The sequence below is a fragment of the Colletotrichum abscissum genome (assembly GCF_030869225.1).
Source record: "Colletotrichum abscissum strain IMI 504890 chromosome Unknown Scaffold_48.1, whole genome shotgun sequence".
Classification (NCBI taxonomy): Eukaryota; Fungi; Ascomycota; class Sordariomycetes; order Glomerellales; family Glomerellaceae; genus Colletotrichum; species Colletotrichum abscissum.
The window spans coordinates 21129-49127 of record NW_026850409.1 but is presented as its reverse complement, the minus strand read 5'-3'; the positions used below and the strand labels follow the sequence as shown (position 1 = coordinate 49127).

The 27999-nt window shown below is 50.5% G+C and overlaps 12 protein-coding genes across 12 annotated transcripts; 3 read left to right on the top strand and 9 right to left on the bottom strand.

Moving 5' to 3' along the window:
• Positions 1–1660: 1660 nt before the first annotated feature.
• Positions 1661–2395, top strand: CABS01_13783 (uncharacterized protein; the record flags this gene model as incomplete). Its single annotated transcript, XM_060547125.1, has 2 exons — positions 1661–2285; positions 2337–2395. The coding sequence occupies 2 exons, from the start codon at positions 1661–1663 to the stop codon at positions 2393–2395; spliced, it is 684 nt and encodes a 227-aa protein (XP_060394468.1).
• A 1840-nt stretch (positions 2396–4235) lies between these two features.
• Positions 4236–5954, bottom strand: CABS01_13782 (GMC oxidoreductase; the record flags this gene model as incomplete). The annotated part of the gene is made up of 2 exons (XM_060547124.1): positions 4236–5258; positions 5319–5954. 2 exons carry the CDS (start codon positions 5952–5954, stop codon positions 4236–4238), a joined length of 1659 nt encoding a protein of 552 aa, XP_060394467.1.
• Positions 5955–6913: 959 nt separating this feature from the next.
• Positions 6914–10048, bottom strand: CABS01_13781 (uncharacterized protein; the record flags this gene model as incomplete). Its single annotated transcript, XM_060547123.1, has 1 exon — positions 6914–10048. One exon carries the CDS (start codon positions 10046–10048, stop codon positions 6914–6916), a length of 3135 nt encoding a protein of 1044 aa, XP_060394466.1.
• Positions 10049–11232: 1184 nt separating this feature from the next.
• Positions 11233–11787, top strand: CABS01_13780 (uncharacterized protein; the record flags this gene model as incomplete). The annotated part of the gene is made up of 3 exons (XM_060547122.1): positions 11233–11296; positions 11362–11644; positions 11706–11787. The coding sequence occupies 3 exons, from the start codon at positions 11233–11235 to the stop codon at positions 11785–11787; spliced, it is 429 nt and encodes a 142-aa protein (XP_060394465.1).
• Positions 11788–11989: 202 nt separating this feature from the next.
• On the bottom strand, positions 11990–13013 carry CABS01_13779 (HpcH/HpaI aldolase/citrate lyase family protein; the record flags this gene model as incomplete). The annotated part of the gene is made up of 3 exons (XM_060547121.1): positions 11990–12602; positions 12654–12706; positions 12759–13013. 3 exons carry the CDS (start codon positions 13011–13013, stop codon positions 11990–11992), a joined length of 921 nt encoding a protein of 306 aa, XP_060394464.1.
• An 841-nt stretch (positions 13014–13854) lies between these two features.
• Positions 13855–15173, top strand: CABS01_13778 (uncharacterized protein; the record flags this gene model as incomplete). The annotated part of the gene is made up of 2 exons (XM_060547120.1): positions 13855–13896; positions 13968–15173. 2 exons carry the CDS (start codon positions 13855–13857, stop codon positions 15171–15173), a joined length of 1248 nt encoding a protein of 415 aa, XP_060394463.1.
• Positions 15174–15557: 384 nt separating this feature from the next.
• On the bottom strand, positions 15558–16682 carry CABS01_13777 (uncharacterized protein; the record flags this gene model as incomplete). The annotated part of the gene is made up of 1 exon (XM_060547119.1): positions 15558–16682. One exon carries the CDS (start codon positions 16680–16682, stop codon positions 15558–15560), a length of 1125 nt encoding a protein of 374 aa, XP_060394462.1.
• Positions 16683–17672: 990 nt separating this feature from the next.
• CABS01_13776 (uncharacterized protein) lies at positions 17673–18281 on the bottom strand (the record flags this gene model as incomplete). The annotated part of the gene is made up of 1 exon (XM_060547118.1): positions 17673–18281. One exon carries the CDS (start codon positions 18279–18281, stop codon positions 17673–17675), a length of 609 nt encoding a protein of 202 aa, XP_060394461.1.
• Positions 18282–18674: 393 nt separating this feature from the next.
• CABS01_13775 (uncharacterized protein) lies at positions 18675–19607 on the bottom strand (the record flags this gene model as incomplete). The annotated part of the gene is made up of 2 exons (XM_060547117.1): positions 18675–18881; positions 18945–19607. 2 exons carry the CDS (start codon positions 19605–19607, stop codon positions 18675–18677), a joined length of 870 nt encoding a protein of 289 aa, XP_060394460.1.
• A 1521-nt stretch (positions 19608–21128) lies between these two features.
• CABS01_13774 (uncharacterized protein) lies at positions 21129–21713 on the bottom strand (the record flags this gene model as incomplete). The annotated part of the gene is made up of 1 exon (XM_060547116.1): positions 21129–21713. One exon carries the CDS (start codon positions 21711–21713, stop codon positions 21129–21131), a length of 585 nt encoding a protein of 194 aa, XP_060394459.1.
• Positions 21714–23240: 1527 nt separating this feature from the next.
• On the bottom strand, positions 23241–23964 carry CABS01_13773 (uncharacterized protein; the record flags this gene model as incomplete). Its single annotated transcript, XM_060547115.1, has 2 exons — positions 23241–23396; positions 23458–23964. The coding sequence occupies 2 exons, from the start codon at positions 23962–23964 to the stop codon at positions 23241–23243; spliced, it is 663 nt and encodes a 220-aa protein (XP_060394458.1).
• Positions 23965–27142: 3178 nt separating this feature from the next.
• Positions 27143–27673, bottom strand: CABS01_13772 (uncharacterized protein; the record flags this gene model as incomplete). The annotated part of the gene is made up of 2 exons (XM_060547114.1): positions 27143–27175; positions 27230–27673. 2 exons carry the CDS (start codon positions 27671–27673, stop codon positions 27143–27145), a joined length of 477 nt encoding a protein of 158 aa, XP_060394457.1.
• Positions 27674–27999: the final 326 nt, after the last annotated feature.

The following is a 27999-nucleotide window of genomic DNA, read 5'->3' as shown; positions in this document are numbered from 1 at the left end:
GCCGAGACATGTACTAATTGAGTAAGCGAGGGGACCCTGCGGCTCGCGACAGAGGATGACCAACGCGCCTGGGAATAGGGTCAACGTACTCCGTATGCCCGAGGGGAAAAGTGGTCAATTGACTTTGTAAAGTGCCTCCTTTTGTGGTTAGATCACCGCAGCACAAACTCTCCATAAGTTCCAAAATGCTTGAGTAGAGCCTCAAAGCTTAGCCATAAGCGGTTTGGTAACCTGAGGAATTAAACTTCTACTGTCAAGACTTAGCTTCAAAGCTAAACTAGTAATAACAGCGCCTCACTTAATATAACTGAGTTCATCCAGACCAATCTTTCCATTCAGACACCAAGTCTCGCCCACAATTGGAGAGCTTTCCCCGCGTTGTGTCCATGGGATAGTTGATCGAAACGGCTGACTCCGACGCATCATCAATTATTCTCAGGCGCTGAAAACAATCCGGCTTCTCGCCGCGACTTACATCGCGGCGTTATATTAGTACGCCACTTGAAGGCAAAACACAAGGACACCTGTAACTCTTGTAACTCTTCATATATTGTTGCAGAAGAAAGTGTTCAGATTCGCATATGCTCGTGGATCGCGTCCATACGGAGAAGGCTTTCCTCCATGTTCTGCTCAGGGAGCATAGTCCTAATCTGGATAGGAGTAATAGGACGCAACTCAAAAGGCGTGACACTATTTTGTGGTTCGTGGGGTAGCCCTGAACAAGAAATTAGCAAATTCATTGCTTCATTCTACAAAACAGATGTTGAGCGCTTTCGTGGGTTCGAAAGTGCCGTTGAGAGTTTTTTTAAAAGCGCCGTATAAACGCTGTCCATCCGCAGGTTCCGGCCACAGTTCTGACCGCGCGCAACGCACCGGCCACCCCAGCGTTCCTACTGAAATCGACATCACGAGCAGGTCTGCTACATTATTCAGCTGCTCGTTCGAGAAGGATTCATCGTTCTTCCTGAAGTCTGGCTGATCACGGCTACTGTTATTATCCCCTTTTCATCCAACGTGCACGGCGATGGGGGAGCAGGGGTGCCGCGGTGTTTGGGTTGGTGCTATGCCCGTTGTAGTTAAACCCTTTAGGCGCATAGCTGTGGAATATTAAAGAAAGGATAAAAGTGCTGGAGGTATTATCATTAACACTTTTTTGTCTCGTGGTGTTGTAAGTCACCTTGCTCGACCCAACTCGTATTCCTGGGTCTAGTTGAACTTTGGCTTCAAATCCGGTAGGGCTAGTTCGACCACTATAACAGTATTTCAACTAGGCCGTATAGGAGGCCACCAGAAAGATTTATCAAATTGATGAAAGCTAATTGTTCAGGAAAAACCGAAAAGTAGGGCTTTTGCGACATTATGCAGACAGAGATACCAAGAACTTTGATAAAGTGTTGTTCGTGTTAGCAGCAAGTCGAGGCAGTCAACTACACCACGAAAATCAAAGTTTAGGTGATGTTCGGAAATCCGGAACTAGAAACAGTATCTTGTGTTCCGTACCAAACAGCTACAAGCTTACAATGATTAAGTGTAGCTGGTGTAATACCGAGGTGACTTGAAGAATATATAAGAGCCCTCAATATTCCATGCTTCAGCTTCATGAGCATCTCATCACATCCACATCTTTCTCTCTCTAATCAACATATCTGAGCAACTAAAGATGAAGTACATTCTTTTGACCACTATCTTTGCCGCTGCCTGCGCAGCTGGACCTCTGGCTGAAGTCAGGGATCTGACTGGCACGCCGGAGAACACCCTGACCTACGTCGACATTGCTCCGGTTGAGTTGGAACCGCGGAACGCGGACTTGAACTTGACGGATCTTGTCACTAGGGATACTCTCCCTAACACCGCATGCCCGGCTGGACAGACTTATGACCGCTCGGTCTGCTTCAAGTCCAACATCATCCGCAGCTTCTGCGTCGCCAACCCTCGCAGCAACCGCGAGAAGATCACGGACACCCCCTGCGGCGCCAACGAAATCTGTGTTCAGCGTCGTCTCCTCTCCAACGGCAAGAGCTACGCCAAGTGCATTCCCGTCCTCGACCTTGTCTTGTGGAAGACCAGCCCGGACGGAAACAAGGAAGGCTGCACCACCACCACCGTCAAGAGTGGAGGAAACCATCACATTGGAACAATCGTTTACGACGTGAACCGCAACCCAATTCAAGTCGACAAGATCCGTTATCTCGGAGAGCCTGGCGAAGTTGATGAGGGAATTGGCGGATCAACCCCATTCTTCAGCAGCAACCTCTTCAGCTTTGCTGGCGGCCATTACCTCAAGAGTAAGAATACAAGATAAAAGAGACGTAAGAATTAAGCTGACAAATACATAGCTTGCGTTTTCGCCGGTGGCTTCGGAAACCTGAACGCATACTCCTGGGCTTGGTCTTAATTCTGTTCCAAAACGTTTGTTACCGCCCGTCATGCAGGGATGAAAGTTGGTCGACCCACTCTGGCGTCGAGCGACTACGACAAGACATTTGTACTGCAGGATCACGGGATCAACAGGGACTCAATTGGGAACGGAAGGAACCTGACAGGTCTTGTGGTAATGTGAAGTGAGCAGCGACAAGAAAGGAAAACGAGCGTTCAGTGGATACTAGAGTGAGCGCTCACCAGACCTCAGAATAAACGCTTTTGATGGGTTAGGAACCAAAGCTCATTCAGAAAGGGACTGTTCAGTATGACTTGTACATAGCATTACCTGAGCCTTGGTCAAGGTCAGACTTCCATAGCAATCTGGCAATAAACTGGTATTTATACCACTCCAAGCTTACATTCAATGTGAATTGCCATGTTAAATCTCAGTGTAATCTCTTTAGTCTACCAAAAACTAATCTACGAAGTAGACTGTGTTTCACAACCACGTACGGCATCTCAAGGTAAACATGATGCCCTAATTCTCATTACATCAGACTCTAATGACCTATAGCTGGCCACAACGACGTTGTGCCTAAGCGTTGGTATGGACATTGAGAAGGAGTTTGTGTTCTTGAGTGATCAGGAGTTAGAGGGTCATTTTTGGTCTATGTGCTTGGAAATTTTGAATTCCTCGAAACTTCACACTTTAGATATCCGGTTTAAATCATGAAGACAAGTACGAAAACTGTGGCCGTATCTGCGTTTCATGAAGCCGGTAGAGACAGCCCTGCGAAGAGACAGTCTTGCTATATCGACCTTACGTATGCCGCAGTTCCAAGTCTCAAATGATCAGGTCAAGGTCGGCTCAGCGACATCACGAGCAGTGTTTCTCATCTCACAGAACTTCTTAGAATATTAAACTGATCTTGTAATAGAATGCACCCCTCTTTTCTTCCAGAAATACACTATAAACACTAAGGCGAACAGAAGTTAAGAAAGCTACAGGATAAAAACGAACGATAAACACGGCTGCACTGACGATCATTATTAGCGCGACGAGTCGAGAGTCTTGACTTGAACAGAAGTATCTCAAAGTGCCGTTCTCCTGATTCCAGCGAATCGAGGAATAAATCAAACCACTGAGACTATGGGAACAGACGAGGATCGAGACTTATGCACAAATTTAGATGCATTGTCATAACACCCTATCTGGAAGTTTACAAAGGCTTAGCATGTAAATTCGAGTCCTAATTGAGTTTGATGTTACATCAACCCCTTTACTGTGAATCACCCTTTAGAACCGCTGAATAACATATTTCCGATAGCGGTAGTTTTGAGGAAGTGGCTAGTGCGTGCATGCTTAGGTGTAACTAGAAGGAAATTTCTTGTCCCAAGGCTACTAAACGTTGCAGCGCACCAATCAACTCTGATCCAAACGACCTGAGAACTACATCCAGACTTCGGTACCTTAAGTAGATGGAGAATTACAAGTAATGGCGATTGAAAAGGGGGGTAGTATCTTGGTGCCGGGGGATCGATCAAGCCCTGCGACGCGGCCCGGCCATTCTCCAGACGCCTTGGCTTCTTTATGGTGCTTCTGGGGGAGAGATATGGTATTCCGTGTGTTGATGACAACCCGACGAAAGTTTTCGCATCTGGTATATGATGGCAGAAACCGTCTCAACAATCAGACGATGACGTATTGCCCATGCATTTGAGGGACGTGAGCACGGCGAGGAAGAGCTTAGTTTACGGAATTAACATTGACTTTTAGAAACACTGGCTATCCATGTGTTGTTTATTCATACATATAGGTATCATATCCCAGACTCAACCTCAGTCGCCACCTTATTCAAGGACTATGAGCACATCTAGCACCCGAGGCCGAGGCCCAGGTCCAAGATCCTCTTGGCAGCATAGGCGGCAGCCACCATGATGGGTGCCTGTGTGTTGCCAGTGGGAACCTCGGGATGCATGCTAGCATCCACAACGAAGAGGTTATCAGTGCGCCAGACCTTGGTGTTAGGGTCAACAACGCTCTTGCCATCGTTGGCAGTGCCCATCTGAGTGGTGCCAAGGTAATGGCTGCCACCACCGATAGCAGCCACGAGGGCCTCCGCGGTGGCGTTCTCGGGAACGGTCAGAATACTGTTGGGCTCACGAGCCCACTGGAGCAGCTGGTCGACGAAGGTAGTGAGGGCCTCTTTGTCGCCTTCGGTATGCATGAGCGGGTTCTTGGTCATGTTGGTCGCTCCGCTGGGAGTGATCTCGACGGTACCGGTGGAAGTGGTGCCGTGGGTCAGGTAGACCTTGACACCAATGGTGTTGTTGCTATCAGCGCGAACAGTGCCCTGAACGTGACGGGTAGCGCCATCGGTAGTGTTGACGCTGGTCCAGAAGTTAAGACGCTGACCAGCCTGAGCCATGAGACCGCTGCCCTGAGCAAAGAGGTCAACAGTCTCCTGGTCAGGGTCAGTCCACGCAGTCTTTGGGAGCGCGATAAGCTCCTCCTTGGTGGTGAAGGTGACGGTGGCGATTCCGTGGTCCTTGAGGTTTTCGCCGACGGGGAGGTCGATCCACTGCTCCTTGGGCGGCAGCTGGATGTTGGTGGTGCCGGAGGCGACGATTTCGATCTGCTTGGCGGGGCCGATGCCGGAGTTGAAGAGGACACGAGGGGTAGAGTGGGAGCCAGCGGCAAGGACGAGAGATCCACCCTTGCTAAGCTTAATGATCTCGCGGGCTCCACCGTCATGCTCGACCTCAACACCGGTGATGAGGCTGCCGTCGCGAATGGCACGGAGGACCATAGAGTGGAGTTCCAGGGTGAAGTTAGGAAGGGCTTCGGCGTCGGGTAGGATCGCGCGGACGGGGCTGTCGCGCAGACCGTGAGCGATCTGGAAGGATCCGTCAGTTTTGTTCATAAGTAGGAATAGGATGGAGATGGTGTAACTTACCGACCATGCAGGGTGCGAGTACATGAGCTCCTTAGACTCAGGGTCGTTCAGAGCATCTTGCTCGCTCCAGCCGTGAGCATCCAAGAACTTTGACATCACCTCAAAGGCGCCGTCGTCGTAACGCTTGCCATCCTCAGACGCCAGGATAGATCCAGGGAGACGCTTGTAGAACTCCTCCGCGGCTTCCGAAACACCGTTCTCCCAGTGCCACTCCTCGGGCCATGTCGCAAAGTCAGCCGAGCGAGGCTTGATGTACATGAGTGCGTTGAGCATGGTGGAGCCACCGAGCAGGCATCCCGCGGCAATGGCAAGATCTCTGCAGTACTGCAGGTCCGGCGATGCACCAGTGAAGTCAGCCATACCGGGGACATCGTACATGGTGACGGTGTTGTTCCACGGCATGGTCTTGTTGTTGCCGGTCATGTAGAAGGAGGTGCCGCCGCGCTCGATGAGGAGGACGCTGCGACCCGAGTTGGCGAGGCGCTCGGCGGCCACGATACCCGCGGTGCCACCGCCTGCGACGATGTAGTCGTAGGTTGTGTTGCGGGTAGTCGTGGTGTTGCTCCTGAGGCTCAGGCGGGCTGCCGCCGTCTCGCTCAGCGCAAGAAGCGCCGAGCTCATGGTGATGAACTTCATGGTGGGTAAAAGAGAGAGGAATGATGTTCAAAGAGACAAGGACAGGACACTCAACCAAGAGTCTGAGGACCGGAAGCCATACGACGTCGGGCAGCAGGACAGATCTATTAACTACTTACATGATTCGAGCGATGAGATTGATAAGATGCGATTGATAATCCTCGTCTAAACTTGTCCAACTATCAAATTTCGGTACTGGAGGGATAGCACTCCCAAAACTGGGTAGAGCTAACTAGATATGGGAAAGATGGTTGCAATTTGGTGGGTCTTGCAATATAAGCATACTGGGCAGCGGAGGCGCAACACGAGAGGCTCCATTGCATTGGGCAACTGACAAAGCAGATCGTGTAAAATTTCTGTTTTTCTTTAGTAAAATACCTCATACCGCATGTTTTGGCGAACTCAAATTCCTCCCGCCAAGCCGGACTTGTCTCCCTCAAGCAGCAACAGCAGTGGTAAGCGAGCTTCTTGGAAAGCGAGCATGACGGCGGTGGCAGGGCAGCTCGAAGCGGACTATGTGGAGAAAAGTCTGGGCGAAACGGAGTCTACGCAGTAGTCTTGCGGTATCGTTGGTTGAAGGGTCTCTTCTTCAGCAAGCGTGATGTCACGCACCATCCGAAGCGCGCCACGACAATGTCAAACCGCTTGGTCATGATCTTAACGGCCAATGAGAAATCGTGTTCAGATTTTTTGATCGAGGCTATGAGCGGCTGCGCCGGGCACTTTTGCTCCTTTATTGCTACGATCAGAAAACCTTGCTCATATAAGGTATGGAAGGATTATTCAAGGGACTTTGGGATAAAGGTTTATCCACTGGTGAGTCCGCCTCTTCGTGGCTCTTTGCGGCCAGATACATTCGAATTCAAGTTTCTATGCTGCTACTATGTACGCGAAGTCCGAGAAGATCTCGTGGGTCGGCTAGTCCTTCCTTCAACCCTGAAGACTCCGAGGTCTCGTGTCTATTCGTACCGTCGAGCTGCGTTGGTTTGCTGTAGCTCTGGCAGCATATCCTTCTTACCAAGAACAATGGCCAGATCAAGAGCCGTCAATGGTGATTCTAATCTCACCAATCTGCCTATTCGGCCGTCGGGACCATCAGTTTTCTCGAGCTTCAAATAACCGTTGCAGCGGCCTTCTAAGTCGCAGCCTAGCATCACAAGCCGAGTCACAATCTCAACATGATCATTGGCAACAGCTAGATGGATCGGTTGGAAAAAGGCATACTCGCCGCTCGACCATCGGTTCAAGTCCGCCGGTCCAGACCCGTCGCTCTTCAAGAGCTCGTAAGTGCAGCCGATAGATCCATAAAGACATGCAAAATGCAAGGGGGTCAAACCGAGTGCATGGGTGACGTTGTCCGCTTTCGCCCCCAACTTGAGAAGCGCGTTGGCGGCTGATGGTTGATCGGCCATAACGGCGGCATGTAACGGGCTGCGGCCGTAGTCATCTCCAACGTCTATCGACGCACCCAAGTCGGCCAGGCCACGGATGACTTCTTTGCTGCCACCGCAGGCTGCGTGGAAGAGAACTGATCGTCCGGCATTATCTCTGGCGTCGATGTGTTTAGTTGTGCCCATCATCTTGGTCAGTGCGTCTACCGCCTGCATGTTGCCGGTGGCTGCCGCCCGATGCAGCGGAAGCTCGCCTAGGTCGTTGATGTGTGGGAACGAGTGCGAGCCGAGGAAGTCCTCTTTGATCAAATCAATAATCTTCCGTATCCTGTGATTTGCCAGTCCGGCAGGCGCATATGCAGAGAAGAGATGGAGAATGGTCTCGAGTCTTTTTGTCGTGAACTTGTGCAGAATGTCGGGGTCGGTTCCAGAGTAAAACGCGATCTCGGCTTCAGCTTGCAAGACCTCGGTTGTAATACCCTGCAGAATGTCGGGTCTTTTCTTTAGATTTGACTCTCTCTCTTCTTCCAGAAGATATGCAGCGAGGTTGAAGTGTCCATTGAGTACAGCAAGATGAACAGCCATAAAGCCGCTTCTGGTTTGACTCATGGTATTCGCACCTAGCTTCAACAACGTCTTGAGCATGGATAGCGAACCAAGAGTTGCGGCCCAGTGAATGGCTCTGAAGTCGTCAAACTCTTCTGTCCGCAGCTCAAGAAGACCCCTTCGTTGCCTTGCAAGAGACTGGACATCCCTATCACTTCGCGCTCGAACGGCCCGAATCAAATCGGCGTATGGCTTACTTTGCTCAATCTTGACGGCGTGGAGTTCATTTCCAAATCGAATGGCAATGTTGACTGCCGTCTTTATCCTCACTCCCTCGGGCATGGGAAGTGTCGGTGCCAGCATAAGGGTGAACCTGTCTTGATAGCAACAGCAACGCGTAACTGCACCGACCTCGTCAAACAGTACGACAGGCTCTTGCGGCTCTGGAGTTCGCCTAGGCGTACTTGACAGAACATCCTCGTCACTTGGTGCAAAGAGAAGTTCAGAAGTACCGGAAACTTCCAGCTGAATAAATCGACGGCCTCTTCTTTGAGACTCTTTGGCGTCGATGGTGATGAAACCCAAGCCTTTTGAGGTTTGGTACGATGCAGGGCCATCTGAAGTAGTAGCAATTTCGGAAAACTCCAGGTAGACGGACTCGAGACTGTTGCCAGTGTAAGGATGCTTCTCGTAGCACACTTCCCACCGTCTCCTGACCCGACGGAGCCCAATGGCAACATCTACGACTGATCGCTGGCTTTGATCAAGTGACATGAAGCGCAAAACGACCATCGCGCGGTTCGAGTGCGGCTCTTTAGTCCGTATCACGGATAGAGTGGTGTCCCATCTTTCCGGCGGATATGCTTCGTGAATGGTGAAGGCAAGATGTGCAATAGCATCCTTTGAGTTGGGCCGAAGCTTTGTTTTCACACTGAGTTCAGGGAGTGCGTAGAATGGGTTTTCCTTTACGTAGATGTTCTCGTACGTCCCCTCAGCGTCATCGAAATGATCCAAAGGAAACAAGATGACAGAGCCCTCTTCAGAGGCAACTCTTGCGAACTGGTCACTCCAAAGTCGTTGTAGAATGATGCAAGGGCTCATCTCCTCGCTGGCAGAGTCGGCCTTGGAGACTATGCAATCCAAAAGAGCGTAGTACTCATCTCCATCCGGCTGTCGGGGGATGAGGAGGATATTCGTTCGGAGCCCTTGATTAGTGACACTGGTTGGCGCACTATCCTGGGATTCTGAAGGAGGTAGAGGTCGCACATGGTCAAAGTCGACCCTTGAGAATGAGCTTGGTGAACTTGCAAGCAGGCCGAAGAGGTCATCCGAGGGTTGAACGTCCTCTGGCATCCCCCAGAGAAACAAGGACTGGTCATCGCTCTCTTTGAGAATCTCTTCTTGCAGACGCGTGAAAGCGCGGTCACCTTCACCGTAGAGCAAGGGCATGTTTACCTTGAACAATCCTATCAGGCAGTATGCTTTGTCTTCCGGTCGCGTCGTCTGTCGATGCCCTGCCCATCGCATCTTATTCGCGACACTGATGTCGCTGAGGAATGATGTACCAGAGAGCACCTGCTCGTCAATGCCAGTAATCCTGGCAAGCAGCTGGCAAAAGACATTTCTCGACTGCTTTGTGTTGATATAAGACCAGTCCCCGGCGTAGAACTCAACAGTCTTTGGCGCAATGAGCTCCTGCAACGTCCATCCTCGGGTAAACCACCGACTATTCTGGAAACTCGAATCCTTGGCAAACGGGCTCTGCGCGGAAACTGGCTCCACGTCGGAGAGGAATGCGTAACAGATGGCTGCCTTTTCGTACCAACGGTACATGGAGTTGATGGACTCCGACAACTCGGCGCTGCTAGTCTTATCGATGCAGCAGGTGTCGGCCCAGAGGTAGCGGTGGCGATGGCTCTTGGCCAGGTTGGCTGCATCTCGTATCTTGCGGAAGCCGTTGGTGGAGCGGATCTGGTCGGCCGCATCCGCGGAGCCCGACCCCGGACCGGGTGCCGTGTCCGAGGCCAAGCCGAGCGCTTGAAAGCTTTGGAACGTGACTTCGTCGCTGCCCCAGGTGTGAGACAAGATCGCGTACTCTTCCTGGGGGTCGCCCTGCACTTCTACGAGTTTGAGGCTATCGGTGTCAATAAGCCACATCTCGAATCGGCTGCCTGGCGGAGGCGAGCGTTGAAAAGGTGTAGGTAGGATGCCAAGATTGAGGCGCCGATCGTCAGCTGAACTCAAGTCAAACGAGAAGAAGATGATTTGTTATTTTGGTAGAGAGACATGATTGGTCCGGCTCCCTGCAGCTAAGCTAGATCTTCAGTCCAGCATTGAGAACATCTTAGGTGCGTCATTTATCAACAGCCACGAAGTATTTGGAGGATACATTGAATGCCTAGATCTCATTGCAAAAGACTATCGGAGCCACTGTTCAACACAACTGTGCTATTTGAATTGCGACTAAGAGTCATTGACAATTTGTCGACTAGAACTCTAGCAGTGCTACAGAAGCCTAAGTCGAATGACGAGTGTCCACAAGAGCCATGTCTTAAAATGGGGGAGACTCTTCAACGCCCCAAAGATCAGTATTAAGCTTAAGAGGTGGTCTTTAAGACTAGGTAAAACGCGCTAAGAAGCGAATGCTATTACAAGACGTGGGATACCGAAGCGACGTCCTAGGCCTTAACATTCAGATTTATGATGTGAAATTCAGTTTCGCTGCCCATGGAAGAGTGTCGGATCCGGAGATCATATCCCCTGACGAGCGGCTGAGCAGCCAATCGCAATTTTCTTCTTGCTGCATATCACCCCGCCGCGCAGTTTGATCTTCAAGGAGGTTCAAATACTCCCCTCGACGAATTGCAATGGCGATGATTTCTAACCGTGGGATTTTGGAGTACTTTCTCCCTGTCATCCCCACCCAAAGCACCAGTGACCCTAGCCAAAGAGAACAGGGGTTCATCCGAGGAGCTCGCAGCGTCGCTTCATTCCCATGTTTTGAAACTTCGTTCGATCTTCGAAACCGGTCATGCCCAGGTAACACAGATGCTCAGCCATCTTTTCAGGCCTTCCAAGCCGGTCATCGCATCATCTCAGGCCACACGATGGCAGATGCAGCGCTTCTGTCAGCTCAACTATAAGATGGCACCTGTCGCGTCGCTGTCAGTTCATGTCACAAAGTTTCAACTCATCAACAGCGAAACTGCCATCCGATACAACCAATTTTCTTCTTTAGACCTGGTGTCATCTTTATTTAAGCTTATCTCAAGTCTTTGCGCCCATTTTCCTTCCACATTTCTTCTCAAGATACCCATTTGATTCACCCCAACCCACACAAAATGTACGCCCAACAAGTTCTTGTTACTTTCCTGATGGCCACCAGCGCCACTCTCGCTAGCGCAAGTAAGTATAATCTTCTCGAAAACCATAGTCATCCCATCTTTGTCTAATCAGACGACCGCCTTTAGGAAGCATCGAAAGACGCCAATTGCTTGGAAACCTCGGCAGCCTCTCCTGCAACGTCGCAAGACTCCAGATCTTAGGCGCCCTTGGCAATACCGAAGACGCTGTCTCCCAAATCACCGATACAACAGTCCAGGACGCTGCCAATGCTGGTCTCCAACAAGCACGAGGCGGCATCGCACAAATTGCAAAGTCCATCGTCAGTGGCGCTGCACCGCCCGCGGCTAGCCGTGATGAGGTAGCAGCTGGACTGGCTGCAGCGGGTACCGCTCTTTCTGGGGGTGATGCGTGCGTATCCTTGTCTCATCATGTGCAAATCGAGGATTGCAATGGCTAACAACCTGTATAGGAGCGACCAAGCCGTAGCTGATGCGCAAGCGGGACTTGATAAGTCTGTAAAGGCTGGTCAAGATGTCGTTGCGAACTGCTAAACAGTAGATGTTGGATTGATGAAGCTGAGCTCGGCAAATGACGAAAATGAGGCATAAGACAGCAGCAGGACTAGCGCATGCATTAATACCACCATGATCAATTATTCAAAACTACTTCTCTTCACTCCAAGCATGTTCTCTCTTATCGGTGAAACCTGCAACTCTATGCGACGTCTGCCCGAGCCACTTTCGCAAGATGGAACTATCTCGTCGTTCCAATCAGTTCCCTCGCCTGTTGCAGGTCCTGTGCCATGGCACCCAAGTGAACCACGTCGGCCGAGACCATGATAAGACTCATCCGCTCCGCAGCCTTCTTCAGGACCTCTGGACTCCCATAGGGAGACCCGCCAAACGCAAAGCCCGCATAAGGCTTAATGTGCTTGTCAATGGTATCAAAGAATAGCTTCGACACCTTGACCCATTCAGGTTCAGAAGCTCCAATCCCCCCCATCTTGGCCTCGAGGTTCATGCTGACTCGGGCATCAAGAGTGCCAAACCAGACGATGTCGATATCTGAACCGCAAGCCGTCAGAATCTCATCGAGGTTCTTGACAGCTTGGGCTGACTCGATCTGAATCATGATGGCGGCCTGATCATTGAGACACTTGTGCAGGTCGCGGTGGTCATAAGGAGTATCGGTAAGACCGGGCACAAGACGGAAAGGCGGTAAGGATCGCGTGCCGTTCTGCGCAGTGCCGAACTTAGCGGCGGCAATAGCATGTTCTGCTTGTTCAACTGTCTCGACTTGAGGGATGACGATGCTGGCGCCGGCATCGAGAGCATACCCAATGGTAGCGTGATCGTGGCCCGGGAGGCTGCGCAATTGTATCAGCATGAAAGTCTGAGAAGACGTACGACAGACATACCGAACGAATGGAATAGTGCGGCCTTGGCTCATGAATGAAGCCTCGTGAACCATCTACGCGGCGTCAAAACACTCTTCGAGATTAATGCAGTGATTCTTTGAGTACCGTCGTCATGGTTTCCGTGTTGCATGGGGTATGCTCCCAATCAATCCATACGGCATCGAAGCCCATAGGGGCCAAGTACCGGGTAATGGGGATGGAGCTCAACCCTGCGTAGTAACAAAGCAGTGGCGGAATCTTCTTTGCGTGGGCGTCTCGGATGGCTTGACGGGCTTTGTGAGGCTGGAAAAGCGAAGGAGCAGCATAGGCAGCCATGCCTCGTGAAGAGGTACTCTTATATTCGTCTCCGGAGGTAACCATGGTGGAAATTCGAAGTTTTTACCGTTTCTCGGAATGATGCTTGGTGAAAATTCTGGATGATTTAGATTCGATAGGTCTCAAATACTCGTCTTCATTGTGACCTCTTATAACCTGTTCTACTAAATATCCTCCATCAACATCCCACGCCCTTCAAATCTCCAACATCAGTGCGCGCGAACAAGTTTACGTGAGACCATCAAAACAGGTTCCGGATTTCCTGGTTGAGTTACCGACCGATAATGTTCCTGGTCTGAGCACTCAGTCAAGGAGGATATCGGGTCTTGGAGATGTCCGTTGAGACGCCGAGCAGGAAGAATCTCGTACAACACCTCACCATCGCTACTTTGGATTCTTTAGGTGAGCCGAGGCACCGAGGTACTATCCGAAATAAGGATCTTGAGGGATCTGCATATGCAGCTGTTGCGGCTCACATAGTTATTTCCACACGGCTGTCTCGTCGAACTTCCAGAGCCCTAGCTCCGTGGAAAGGTGGTTGGACCAAGCTAGTGCGACTTCCGAGACACTATGGTGGCTTACCTTACGGCTAGACTAAAATCTGACAGGCGTCGGGAAGTTTTATGTCATAAAGCCGCTACCGAAGGAGTCGGAGAGACTTTCGTGGATCCCTTTGTTGTCATCTCACAAGAGCACTCACTCCAAAAACCCCAAGTCCAGACTATCAGATTCATTCATCTCGTTCAAGAGTTTCAACATCGATAAGGCGGTCCCAATTACATCATTTTCACTCATTACCAACCTCAAACGCGAGTTTTCGCTCAGTCCAACATTGGCGCCATATCCATGTCTCCCGAAGCACTGCCAAGCGAGCAATCGAGCGATCATGTTTCGCGGTCGCCTTCTCCCGACCAGGCACTTCAGGCAAGTCGTCAACAGCCATTCTGCGGATATAATTGTGTCCCACGTGCCGTCTAGCTAATATAATGCCCAACTTAGACCCGCCGAGAGCGCAACCGCGAGGCCCAAAAAGTCTTTCGCAAACGCAAGCAAGCTGCGGAAGAGATCCAGGCAACCCGTCTGCAGCATCTAGAAACTACCGTCGCCAAGATGAGCACCGCGGTCGTTGAGCTTGTCGACTGGATGCTGGACATTGAGGCGCTGAAGCAGGAAGTAGGGGTCTTGACGCGTATCCAGGAGATGGTGGCGCACGTGTTGGCTTTGGCTGACGATGCTGTGGCGTTGGAGGATGAGCTTCCGAAGAGGAGGAAGAGGAAGCTTAGAGAAGCGAAGCGAACTTCGATACAAAGTCTCGACTACAAAGATCATGCTGGTACGGGCATAGAAGAGGAGGATCCTTGTGCTATAGATAACACATCCCACGTGGCGTCTTCTCCGCAGGCAAACCCTCCGGCACCAGATCCTCCGACCCTGACACCAGACGACCAAATCCTATCCCATCTAACATCCTTAGCCTGCCGCCCAACCTCAGCCTCACTACCCCCATCCCTAGGAACCTTCCACTGCGGCTCAACAACCACTCCCAGCCCAGACTCCTTCAGCTTCCGCCTCACACACACCTGCTTCACGCTAGGCTACCTCGTCCTCAGCAAATCCCTTGACTCGCCTCTCCCTCACGGAGAAGAACCGCGCATCTTCAGCTCAACACTAAGATACCGTAACAGGGACGATATCATCACGAAAATGAGGTGGCTCGTCGGACCAGGCCAACATGAACTTCAGCAAGCCGCAGAATTACCCATGGGAGGGCGCTGGTACGGCGACGAATTCAGCTCCGAGGACCTGTCGCCTGAGAACCTCGACCTCTTTGAGAAGACTGCGCTGGCAGATGCCCGGCAGACGCGGTTCCTGAGCGTTGCTGGTGTTGAGAGGCAGCTTATTGCGCTTGGTGCTCGGGTGGTGGATAAGGAGACGCTGGAGCTGAAGATGAGTGGGCCTTTGAAGTTGACTTCGGACGCGGGAAAGAAACGGTCTTTGGCGTCGGAGAGTTGGAGTTTTGTGGATTGTTTCCCGGAGACGTTGCAGAGAAGGTCGAAGAAGACGTTTACGGTGCAGTTGAATATCACGCTGCTGATTGCTAATTTGTCGAGGTGTGCGGTGTGTCTCATGAAAGGGCCAGGGTTCCCGAGGGATCAACTGAACAGAGCGATAGAAGATTCTGTGGTCATGGTTAATAGTGGTTGAAGTGAATTATTTTCCAGATGTTTGGCTCTCTCAGGTCATCGGCGTGATTGACATGGAGATCCCGCGTTGAGGGCGCCTTGGGAGACAGAGTTGGGATTGTCACTTGCAAGCGACTTTGCCCATGGATTGCCTGTCGATGAGAGAAGTCACTTATACTATGGAAGTAGGCGTTTCGTAATCGTCAAAGTCACATTTCTGGCTACCTGAGTACACATCCTGAACCCCATATCCTGGATAGCACGACCCGCTGCGTTTGATCAGCTTTTCGGGAATGGTCGCTCCAAAACCAAGCCACCTTGATAAACTTCGTATGCCATGTGTCACTTGAAGATATCCGGGGAGCAGTGTGCACGAAATCTCAAAGCTTTGTGCTCGCTAGCCCATTCACTCCGTCTCATCCATTGGTTCTCCATCAGTGCCAGCTGCCTGCTCCTCAGGATTGTCCACTTCCTCCTCATCCTCCAGATTGTCTTGAACGCCAGCGCTATCGTTGTTCACCATCTCTGCGATCCTAGCCTCCTCTGTAGTAGCCTGCTGCGCCGCGGCAGCAGCCTTGGCTTCAGCGTGAATCCTCTTCTTCTTGTTGAACTTCTCGATGTCTGCAAGGGTCATGCCCGCAGCTGCTCGGGCAGCGGCGCCAGTTCGATTGGCATACGGGAGCTCGAATGAAGCATTGGAGACTGCCTTGATGCCCATTTGAAGAGACTTGGCCTCGGCTAGGATTCCGTCGCGGATGTCCCTGTCGCCCTTGCTTGTGGTCTCTAGTTCGTTCACTGAGTCGATGAACGTCTTGACCATGTGCTGTAGAGTCGTATGGCGAGCTGTGAGGAGGTTGAAGGCGGCCTTGGAAATGTAGCAATTATCATCATCCGCGAGTGTCTCTTTTCCAGGCACATTGCTGGAAGGTCCGAGTCTCTGGGTAGGCTGTGTGCCGAGGTCGGGACTGGCTCTGTCTTCGATGAGCTGCTCGAGGACTTCGTAGGTCTGGCCGACGAATGGGCTTCTTTTGTACGACCTGCTAGCTATGGGCATGTCATCCGAGTCGGTGCTACCAGCATCGACGGTGGCACCAGTCTCGATATCGTCATCGGTCTCGATAGTCGCAACCGGCTCTCCGTCTTCTGTGTCCTGGATGGGAGACTTCGAGGGCTCCTCAACTTCGGGCTCAACAGCGTGACGCTCAGATTGAATTGTCGAGGTCTTTATGAACGGGTGATTTGGCTTGTGAGGTCGAGGGAAGGAGGCGAGCGGCGATGGAGTCATCAGCTTCGGGCTGTCCTGCTTTCGGTTTTTGCGCCAGCCCGATGGGTGAATATTGAGTTTCGTTTTCTTAAAAGGCTTCGGGGACTCTGGGGTCTGATTCCTTTTCTTTGACCACTTTCTCTTTTTTCTCTCGACGGAAGGAGAGTTCTCGGCCGCATATCTCGCGCTCAACTTGTGAGACGACGGAACGACCGCGGCTTCGTCCTCGGAAGAGGAAAGAATCGGAATGGCTTGTAATGTTGCCATCTTGGGCCATTCGTTGGTATTTCACTGCGATGAGACGGCCAGGTTATTCGTGTTAGAGTGAAGCTCTGCTGGAGAGTGAGTCTCGCGGTGCGGTGAGGTTGCCTGGGTATTGTGAAATTTGTGTTCCCAAAAGGATAGTAAAAAAGCAATGCTGTCAGAAAGACTTGGTGTTAGAAAGAAAGGAATTTGACAGTGATCGCAGTGGAATAATGGAAGATTGGTACCTATCCCATCAAGCGATCTGAGAAGAAGCGCGGAAAGCCGTAGTTGTGTGAGGTGAGGAAGGGGCAAAAAGGAGCAGCTAATGACAAATTGAGGAGGGAAAGGATGAAAAACCTTTGGTAAGAAAAGCGCGGCAAGAGACCTTTTGAAAAGATGACAAGACTAGTCAAAATATCGCAATGGTCTATGGGTTTTGATGAGGATTTAGTGCGACGGTGAGAGGGTTGAGTGAAGTGAAAGGTGAAGGACGGCGAAGGTGAGTTGACAGTGGGTCATGTGACATACAAATGTGAGATATCTGAGGCATCTGGGGGAGAATCAGGTCTCTCTATCGCTCCTTCCGGTGGAAGACGAAGAAGCCCACTTTAGAAGGTACGCTCGTTCTGCTTTTGATTTTCCGAGCCCGTCTGCGACTGCCTAAAATCAAGGGTTTGGATCGCGAGGCCTCACGAACATGACATTGTAACATCTCCACTCCGGCGGTGAGACGTGTGACTGTGAGCGGTCACTCGATGGGACCCAGATGTAAGCCACGACTGACAGGTTTCAAACCTGAACAGTGAAGGCTCATCGTGGCAAGTAAGCAATGAAGGAAAAGTTTGTGTCTCATGGGAAAAGCTCGATGATACCACCCAACGAGTCGGAGAATTGAAGACTAATGTACGAGAAAGCTGCCGGTTACTAGATGCTGGCAATCCATACTGTTTCGCCTGTTCACTCGCCTGCTCGCTCGTATCCGAGATACTCCATGATCATTCCTCCTCTGTACTAAAAAGCCGGATCTTTGCCCTTCTCAAGCGCCACCGCCGTATCATGCATCTCCTCCAAGGCCATGTCAATGATGCGGGCCTGAATCGATTCCGTGTCCAACGAGTCCTCCGTATCCTTCATCCAGCTTGCGGAAAGTTGCTGTGCCGCCTTGATTCGCGCCATATGAAGCCTGTAGGCTGACTTGGAGATCGTCATCTGGTCGTCTTCTTCGGCCTGCTTCTTCTTCTCGCGCTGGTTCTGCAGCTGGGCTTGCTCCTTGAGACGGCGGAGAGCGAGGGCTCGGGCGACAGTCTTGACGGCGTCAGTGCGCTTCTCGGGAGCAATGTTCTCGACGAGGTAGGTCGCGACTTCCTTGGCGGTGTTCTGAGGTTGCTTGTGGTGCTCTGCTTCGTGCTCCTCTTGTGGCGTGGGGAAGTAGAAGTGACGGCAGGAGATGGTTCGGCGCGGGATTTGAGATTGTTGGGTGTCGATATCCATGGGCATAGTCGAAGATGCGCCCATCTCCGAGGGGTTTCTGGAAGCTGCCATTGTACGCTCGCTCTCACTGCCAGAGAAGGACATTTGCGAGTGAGGGTCGGGCCAAGGGAATGGGCCTTTGTCGCCCATTGTTCTTACTTTGTTGACCTGGTATATTGGTGTAGCTTTGACTGTCGAAAATTCCTTGATTGAGAGAGATTGTTTCTGCGGTTCTTTCTTAGCTAAACCTTTTGTGAAAAGAGAGGGGTCTTGTCCTTGATATCTGCCTTTGCCGGGCGGTGCTGTCTAATAGGCATCGCCTTCGAGTAACTTGGTGGATAGGTCGAGGAAGGAGCCTATGGTATATGAACCCGTTCGCTCAGTCAAATCACGGTGTATAGACAACTCTGTCCCATAAAAGGAAGGCCATTAATCAAAGCGAGATCAAAAAGCATCGAGTAGTTCTCATTCAGTGCTCACTGGGGCCTTTCCATTGATACATCATGTCTCGTCTTGGTTCTCTTCAGAATTGTATGCATGGAATCACTCCAAGTCCCTCTCGTCTCCGGTATCCCCGCTCATAGTCTCATCAACCTCATCAACCTCCTCAATCGCCTCTGCGTCTTCATCCTCTTCGCCACCATCACCCTGTTCGGCATTGTCCTGAGCTGCAAGAGCCGCCTCTGCAGCCAACTTCCTCTCCTTGCGGACATCTCCTGGTGTGGGAATGCCGTGCTTACTCTTCTTGTGCTGTTACGTTCATGTCAGCTTCTCCTCTAAGGTAGATTGTGGTTGTGGCTTAGCTGAACTTACTCTGTAGAGAGTGCACGCAGAGGTGTACCTCTTCGCCTGATTGCAAACATCACACCCGTACATATCTTTGCCGCGCTTTCGGCCCCGGGGCTTCCCAGTCACGGCAGCTTTGCCTGTCTGGACGATTGCGCGAGTAAGGACAGCAGCTTGACTGGAGATAATTCCTCCTGTACCGATGGTGGAACTCATGTCAGTCTGAGGCTGGGCCGTGGCAACGTTGTTGCTGTTGTTAGAGCTGCACGGGGCGTCAGAGCGAATGCCGGTAAGGTCGAAGTTGTTGGGATCGAGTCCCATTCTGCGAAGACGCTCCTCGATTGAGACATCTTCATCTCCGTCGTCGGCGATGATATGGTGAGGCTCAGGAAAGGGGGAGAGGCCCTGCTCGAGGCGACCAGAGATGCGACCCCAAGCTGTCGTTGTACGTATAATCAGCGCATTGAGGCCGAGGTTTCTGGTGTCTTGTTCCATGAGAATTGCCAGGGTGAGCTGTCGCTCGAAGGTTCTCGTTGCTCTGGGAAGCTCATAGTCCCCACGCTGAAATCGCTGCTGAATAAGTCGCAGTGCGGTGACGGTAGTATCACAAATACTGTTACGGGTTGCGCCGGTAGCGAGTTGCTGCATGTGAATTGCACGTGCGAGGTTAGTCTCCAGCTGAAATGACATTGTTCTGGAATGATCTGTTAGCTTAGATGGAAGATACAATTAGATTCAAAGGAATGGGGATAGGGAAACATACGCGTTTGATTTGTTTTGTTGCGTAAACAAAAACGGCAGCCAGCAGGTAGATGGGTGGATGTGGAAATGGTAAGTTGACTGCTGGGCCCGTGAAGTAGGGTTTCTATGAGTAGACGGGAGCAAGCTCACACCGCCTGACCATTGAAAAGAAGGAAGGAGCGAGCCACATGTGAAGATGTTGTGGAATAATCCAAAAAGAATTTGTGTTTATTCGCAAACTTCAGATGGCCAACTCGGCCATTGTGGCTGGTCCGATGCAGGCCACACCTCATAGTTCTGGCTAATGAAAGGAGGCGAGAACCTGCTCTGTGCCTCCCGAAAAGTAACGAATGATACGAGGAGGATGATGGCGTATAAGGGAATTGAGACCCCTATGCGATCGACTATCTGTTCTTCCGCGCGCAGCCCTCTGTAAGCTTTCCAAGGCCTTTCGAATTCTTTTCAGTCTAGTATAACTTCTCCTTTGACTCGGAGAGATTCCAGTGGTGGTATGACCTTGCCACATATCATCCGACGTAAGTAGTCGTAGAGGTTGCTGATATAAGTCTCCCATCTTGAACCCGAATTGTAGTTATTGTGGGAATCGTGGGGCGCACGAGCAATCTGGAGGCTGTACTTGGAGAAAAGGATGTTAGTTATGGGTTAATGCAGTAGAGCCAGGGCTATGAGATAACTCACAGCGGGGTTTTGGCGATTGATGTATTTGTCTACGAACCAGCCAAGGTTCTCACCGCACTTGAAGATTACATCCATGCTGTCATCATCGATGGGCCAATGTGCCTTCGGCGAAATCTATTCCATTGCCGGACCGCACTGCTGTCCAAGAAGAACGTGAAGGACACGTTAGGCGCCCAGTGCTCCCTTGCTGCAGTCGTCAGTTTCTAACGGCTGAGCTTGCCGACTGTTTCTAGATCTACTAGCACAGCTATCCTGGCGAGGTTGTAACTTCGTAGGAGGGCCCGGGTCTGACGTTCTAGCAGCGAAGGGACTTATGAGTACACCCAGCGGCTTTCTTCGTTCATTATCGGAATCAAAAGCTACCTCTACATTGGGTCTTCCAGCAGAAAAGAGTGCAAGAAAGATGAATCAGAAACCGATCGTATACTGGCGTCTGGTAGGTGCAGTGGCCGTGCCAGCAACATCTGGCAGGCCAGGAGTGGAAAATCAGAAGCTTGGGGATGCTGATGATTAATAGAATGGGTGGAGCTGAGAAATAGGGGTTATATCGGTATATGAACTTTTGATTGTCCCCCACTCTGAAAGTAGGGAAGCGGTGGTAGGGAGAAGGAATGCTTAAACTTTGGTACACTGGATGTGTTTCAATCTACATGTAAACTAGATAGCAATATCTTGAAGAAGGAGATCGGTTTGAATCAAATACAGTACTAGAAGTAGATAAAAGTGACCATACCCCCCATTTCTGCTAAAACGACACGAAACTACAACTCCTTACACCCCCTTTCCTTTATCTTTCCTTGCTCTCTTCTTCGTCTTGGGGGAAGGAGAGGAGTCCTCCTCCTCTCGTGGCCTTTTGCCCTTATTGATGGGACCGGAGTTAGGTAAGCCAGCCTTACGATTGTCTTCATCATACTCTTCATACTCACCGTTGAGGATATTATCTGGAAACTCGCCGACGTCTGATTCAGCAGCAGGAAACGTCGGTCCAGTACCAAACAGGATGGAAACAGATGGATCGAGTCTACTGGCTCTCATGGTGCTTTGAGGAGAGGGGAGGATGCATTCGCCACGGATTAGGCGTTCGCGGATGCTGAGATAGACTTCCAAGACTGTCGCGGCCAGAGTGTTCCAATCGAGGCCCGAGGTGGCACGTTTACCGAGCATAGGAAGAGTGAAGACTCCCTCAAAAATGTCAGCGTCAGCGTTGGGGAGGCTCGTGTTGCCCTCGAGAAGACGGCTGCTGACCCTCCAAAAGGCCAAGTCTGTTCTCAAGATGAGGTCCTTGGTAGTTGTAGTTTCTGGATTGTGCTCTCCCAAGATTGCGAGGGCAAACGCATTCTCGACAGCAAACGTCATGATTGATTGGTTCTGGAGTGATCCTTGATGATTTGATGAATGTGGTTGTGAGCATTGATCCTCGCACTTCTTGGATTAGCTTTAGTCTTTAATGCTCAATGTCCGTGAGTGAAGAATTCGTCTTTGTTGACACCTCGCCAGAGAGAGTGAAGACAATATCATTGTGAAGTTAAACAGGGCCCTGGAAGAAAGACATGCTGTCTAAGGATTCCTTTATGGCGCCAGCTCATAAATCTTGTTTCAGGGAAAGAACAATAAGGGGAGTAGTAGAAGGTAGTTGGTGTCAATCGAGCTGTCTTTCACGAGGCTGTCTCGACTTTGGTGACTACTCTGTGGCCAGTGGACTGCTGAAAGTGGATCGCTTTGTAAAATCTCTCTTTCATCCTTTGAGTAGCCTGGAAACTTCCCCAGCCACTCCTCAGCGGCAATTCAGGGCTCGACTCATGCAAAAATATTGCGTAAACCATCGCTCCCAGACCAGCACTGTTACACATGAATGCCTGAATCAGGCGGAAACTAGCTAAGGTCAGGAGTTGATCAACTAGAGAAAACAAGTGGGCGACTAACGGAACATGAAGGTATAATCTATTCGACTGTGGGAAACAACTGTAACCGAGCCAGGCCCTCAATTGCGAATGAAAAGTTAAAACATTGACGAGACGCTGAGTGGTATGCTCATTGTCTGCAAAAGCTTCATTAGCCAAAGATATCGTCGTTTGAAGCCCCTGGTTCGCAACTATCTCAGCTCCGCCGCTTCGAGAAAGACGGCTTTCCGCATCACAAGATCTCAACCAACCGCTGCAATCCTAGCATTTCCGCTGAATAGGTAAACAAGACTTAGTATATCTCGGAAATGCGAATTATTTACTGCCATCTCCCGTCGCGATAATCCAACGAGGCTCACTAAAAGCGATGGGGATCCAGGACTGAGACTCGGGAAGCTGACCAGCTTCGACTATAAAGATAACATGAGGGTTCCAATCTCCATGGTCCTTCTGCTACAACTTGGACTTTTGAACGGCTAGTGTTTAGCCCAGTACAACGGTATTTCTGACAATCATACTGATTGTAGCAAGAGTAGCAAGAGTCTAGGAGAGTAGTCGGTAGGTTTCCGCATTCAGGTTCTCTCGTGCAAAAAGGGTACAGGAGATGACTTGATCACCTTTGCACAAGCCTGCAGAAGCTTTGATAGTTGTCAGTGGGCTTAATAGGTGTTTCAGTCGGAGGCCAATTTTGCGGGCCTGGCTTCGATGGGTGAATTGACTATGAGCTTATTGAAGGGCGACACTATTACCAGTACAAGGCAAAGAGGTTATGATGAATCGCATGAAGATATAAGGACAAGCATAGATGCGTAAGGCTATAAGCTAAGGTCGGTCTCAGCAAAACGTCTGAAAGAAATACCACACGATGATTTTTTTCAGTGGAGCTCCAAAATTGCACCTCAAATTCAAACAAATATTGAGCCCCAATGACGGAAAAGCGAATAAGCTTATACAAATTGTATAAAGCCGGAAGTTGAAAAAACTAGTCCTCCATGTTGGCATCCTCTTCATTCTGAGGAGCGGATCCGGAAGGACCAACCTGCGCCTGTCCGCTACTAGAAGCTGTGGCATTAGTGGGATTTTTGGGCCGGGAGGGTCTCTTGGGCGGTGCTGGATACCCATGCTTAGCCACCATGTGCTATTGTGAAGTCAAGTTAGCATTTCAGCTCAAGGAAGGAATCAGGGAAAAGTAGACTTACATCAAGGAACGTTTTACGGCGGGTGTACGAGGCATCGCAGCCGTCGTACTCGCAGGGCCAGAGCTTGTCTCCCTCGTCGCCCTTCCTCCTCGGCATTTCCGTGTGCGGGTTGTAGACGGGCTCGGGTGGGGGATTATGAACAGCTGGAATAGGGGCGTTGGGATCGGTTGGGTAAACGGTGGGCTGAACGAATGCAGTGGGCTGGGGAGTTTCACTGAGGCGAATGGGGATATTGATCTGGTGTCCTGGCTGAGCTGGGCCACAGCTGGAAGAGACATGGCTGGGGACACCGGTGAGGTTGACATACTGGGGACTTGGCGGGTCATAGATGTCGTCTGGGAAGTATTCTTCAGAGTAAGGCCGAATGTCGCCGCTTTGAGCGGCTTCGCGACGGAGAACGTTGAGAGCTTGGAAGAGTTGATCGAAAATATCCTCGTATGATGTGCCGGTGGCGACGCGCATACCACGGATGCCAGCGGCCAGGTAGTGGCGGAAAGAGAAAGACATAATGATAATGAATTGGAGAATTGTGAAGAATAGGAGCTTGAATGCACAACTCCACCTCAGGAGAAGCTCTTGGATAACGAAAACGGGGACCGAATTATATGTGGCTGAGAACAATGAAGTGGGGGTAGACTGCCGGAGACAACTTGGTCGTTCAGTACTCGTGAAACTGTGAACAGGTATATTTGTTGATGGCTGCTGGTTGAAAAGGCTATGAAAAATGAAAGCTTCGATCAATGTTGCTTACATGGAAAAATGAAGACTGGGAAGCGAAGTTGAGAGTGACCTACTGTCAACCCGCCTGAGATTTATTACCACTAGACTGAGCGCAGGGCGAAATGGCTACACGTTACCAGCTTTGAGCATCAGCAAAACTAAATCAGAACAATGACGAAATTTCTTTGAAAGTTGAGTGTTGTCTTTCAACCCAACGGATTATCTAAAATAAGAAAAAAGGGAAACAGAACACAACTGAATGGTCGTCTTCTAGACAGCTTGTTTCAACTAACTTGAAAGCCGACCAACCCTCAACCTTTCGAGTATCCAAGAGATCTCGCTTGTCTCACGGCCTGCAAAGGGTGCGCAGTGTTCTCGACCGTAAAGTCGAAATCTGTCTTTGAATAATCGTCATCTTGATGACTGAAGCTATCGTAATCGTGAGGGATGGTATGTCGGATTGAACCCCTTCATTTCAATGAACGGTCTCAACAAGAAGAAGGAGCCAGATCTGGCATGTTGAACGAGTATGATGCCAGAAGTATCCCACCGAGGGCGTCATCAAACGCAAGACGAGCGAGTGGAGGGCGAGGTTCGGGGTATTCTGCTCTTTGAGGTTGCGAGAGTGAGTTCACGCTCAAGCGTTCGAGGGGCTCTGGGGAGATCATAATTACCGTCGCAAAAGCAATCAAATAATGGTGCAACCATCTGCACTCTAGAATGGCGGGATCATTGTTGATGCCCCCAAAAAATATCATTAAGGTCATAGCCACTTCCTAGTGACATGGCGTGTTAGCTGATTTCCTCGTGACTCGTGACCGAGCAGGTGATATTATAAGCGCTTACCATCTGGTTCCGTGGCATAACCTGCCTTTCCAATTTGCCATGCCTGTTCCCTTCCTATCTCTGACAGATTTGATACACAAGAACCCACTCAAGGGTGGTCCTTGATGTCGAGTTGAGTCTGTGTCTGGCATTCATGGACGGGACTCTAGGACACAATCTCTTTGTTCAGGAGCATCAGCACCGGGCTGGGCCGAACAGGAGCAGGGCGGCTGCCAAATTTGAAAGAGGTACTGGTGCTCTTGGCGAATTAAGGGTCGCTCTAGTGATCATCAAAAGCCATTGTGCTGTTATTGATACTTGATGACAAGAATATCGCCTGCTGGTGCTCATATGCTACCGTCGTCTTCATGTGATTATGGAGATTGCCACAAGAAGCTACATCTATACGCTCCCTCCGAACTGTTGGCGGGCTGAGATCCGCTGAACTCTTAATCATGGCAGGAAGATCTTTCCTTACCTAGCTCTTTGCAGCAGCGCTTGCAACTCAATTGCATGGTCCTCAGCACCCCCAGTCTCGTGGTGGGGAGCCTTTGCCCCCTCCATCATTGCTATACTGTATGGTGACGAGAGTAATGAAGTGGCAATGATGGAGGTGGAAGTATAAGTAAGGTTCTTGAGGAGATCCGCAAAAAGAATAGTTCGAGCAGATGACCCAGCCGGGAAAGAACCCCGCAACACGGGTTGCGGCTAAAGAGGATCCTGGGCAGCGTATGGGCGAGAAGATATCCGATGTTGTTAGATCTAGGCGGCAACAGCTGTTCTGCAGAACCTAGAGCAGTCTTGAAGCACTTTGGATTATGTCCTATAAAGTTGGAAAATGATAACACTCAATGTATCCAGACGGAATCATTCTATTTTTGGTGGGCCAGACGAAACACGGAATCGAGGGAGCTTACCGAAGTTTGTTTTTGCTAGCTATGCTTGGCTGGATGAAGAGAAACAGCGGTGTTTGGAAGTGCCTGATGTGTGTGAGCTTTGTGAAGGGCAGCTTATTGATGTGAGTTAGGACAAACCAGAGAAATTGACAAAAGCTTGGAAAGAGCCAAGCTCATGAAAAAAAGGATTGTTATGCTGAGTGAACAAAGATGCGACGGTGAGAGCTTCAGACGGGGATGGCACAAATAATCTCAAAGCTACCGATAAAATGAGGGAAGCCGGATGATAAGAAGTGAAAGGGCAATAGTGCTATAAGGCGGTGATAGAGAGCGGTGAAGGGAAGGAAGCGCACACCCTGGAAGTGTAAGATCGGAAAAAGCTTCTTCGATTCACAAAAACTAGTCAGGAACAATGAAGACAAGAAAAACGAAGGAGAGAGGGGAAAACATTTCACCTAGACTGTTGTCATGTTGGGGACCGAATCGCTAAGGGATATGGAAGGGAAGGAAGTCAGTCAGTAGGACAGGTGCAGGCCAGGTAGAGGCGGAGGTTGAGATGGGCAGGTACAGGTCGCTCGAGATGTCCAGCCGCAGTCGGTGAACGTGTGATTTTGATGAAAGAGTAAGAAGGCGCTTGATCTAGATGGCCCACAAAAGGGGCAATGAGAATTTGTCAGACCAACGATTCTTCAGGGGAAGGACATGAACTTGTCAAGAAGGAAGACAGTCCACCACATAACATACCATGAGACTTCTTGCTCAGACAGATGGCAGACAAAGCTGTATTAAAGTTCGAGGACATGAAGGAAGGAAACCTATCAAAGCGGCGGAGGCTTTTTTTCCTCGGCTCATGTGCAATGATAAAGGAACGTGTTGACGCTGTGAAGCAGAAAACAAGGCCTGGTGTACTATCAAAGGACTCAGGGTTCAAGATATGGAAATTCCTAAAGATAGAACTATTGTCCGGCCATCGCCATCATCACCATCACCACCACCACCACCACATGAGATGCCCTTGCTGGGGGGGCTGCCAACATGAGATGCCCTTGCTGGGCAGCCCGCATAATGAGATTCTCTTGCTGGGTAGAGCTCTTTCCAGCAGCTCCTTGCAGTTTAAGCACGGTATCTTCGGCTCTTGTTTCCGCATGCCATGCCGGGTTTGTTGCTTCCCAGACGACTGGCTCCCAAGTCCATCCTTTGACTCTTAAGAGTACTGAATTTTCACGGACGCATCGCACCTGAGCTCAGTTCGTAACGGGGTGCTGAGTCTGGTAGTGCTTTAGAGGGGTTAGTAAGGATATCGATGAACAATATGCAATGAGGTGACTCACACGATCGCGCGAGCTCCTGAGCGTGAACCGACGGCCGCATCCTGGAACCTCACAGACGTACCACCCATGGGTCCAGTAGCCCGGCGGGTATTGGGGTACCCGAACGAGTCGGCCAGAAAAAGGGTCCCGCACTCGTAGCCGGCCGCCGAATGGAGCTGCTGCTGCTGCTACAGCAGGCTTCTTGGCGCTAGTAGCTGATGCGGAACGTCCGTCGCCATGAAGCTGTCGATGCTCACCGCTAGCTGAAGCAGCATTTTGGGTTGTGATAGTAGTAAGCCGTCCATGTACAGCGTCGGGAGAGGTGTTGACATTCTGGCTGGCCAAGCCCATGGAAGTGGGAGCAGGAAGGTTCGCGTTGTCGCTGGCATTGGCAATATCGGCGTCAGCGAGATTGTTGTTTACATTATCACCCTCGTTGACCGGGTCTAGCGCTTCGTGCTTCATCCTAGATAATCAATCCATCAGTTAGCCGTATCAAACGGTAGCAGGGTTGTCTACCCATGCAATGCAGGTCTGAGACTAACTTGATGGCTTGGTGAAGAGGGTGTTCGTTTGTTGTACCGGTGAAGGAATACAAGCGAACGTGTTGACTTGGAAGAGAATGTGAGAGAGGTGCGATTGAGAAAAAGAAATGGGAAAAATACAGGTGGGTGGCTAAAAGAAGGAAAAGAGAATGGAAGGTGCAGTCTCCAGGTGAAAATTCTGATTGCAGCCTTCGCCCCGAGGAAAGAGGCTGATGTTCCTCGTATATTCAAGTTGATGCACTGCTG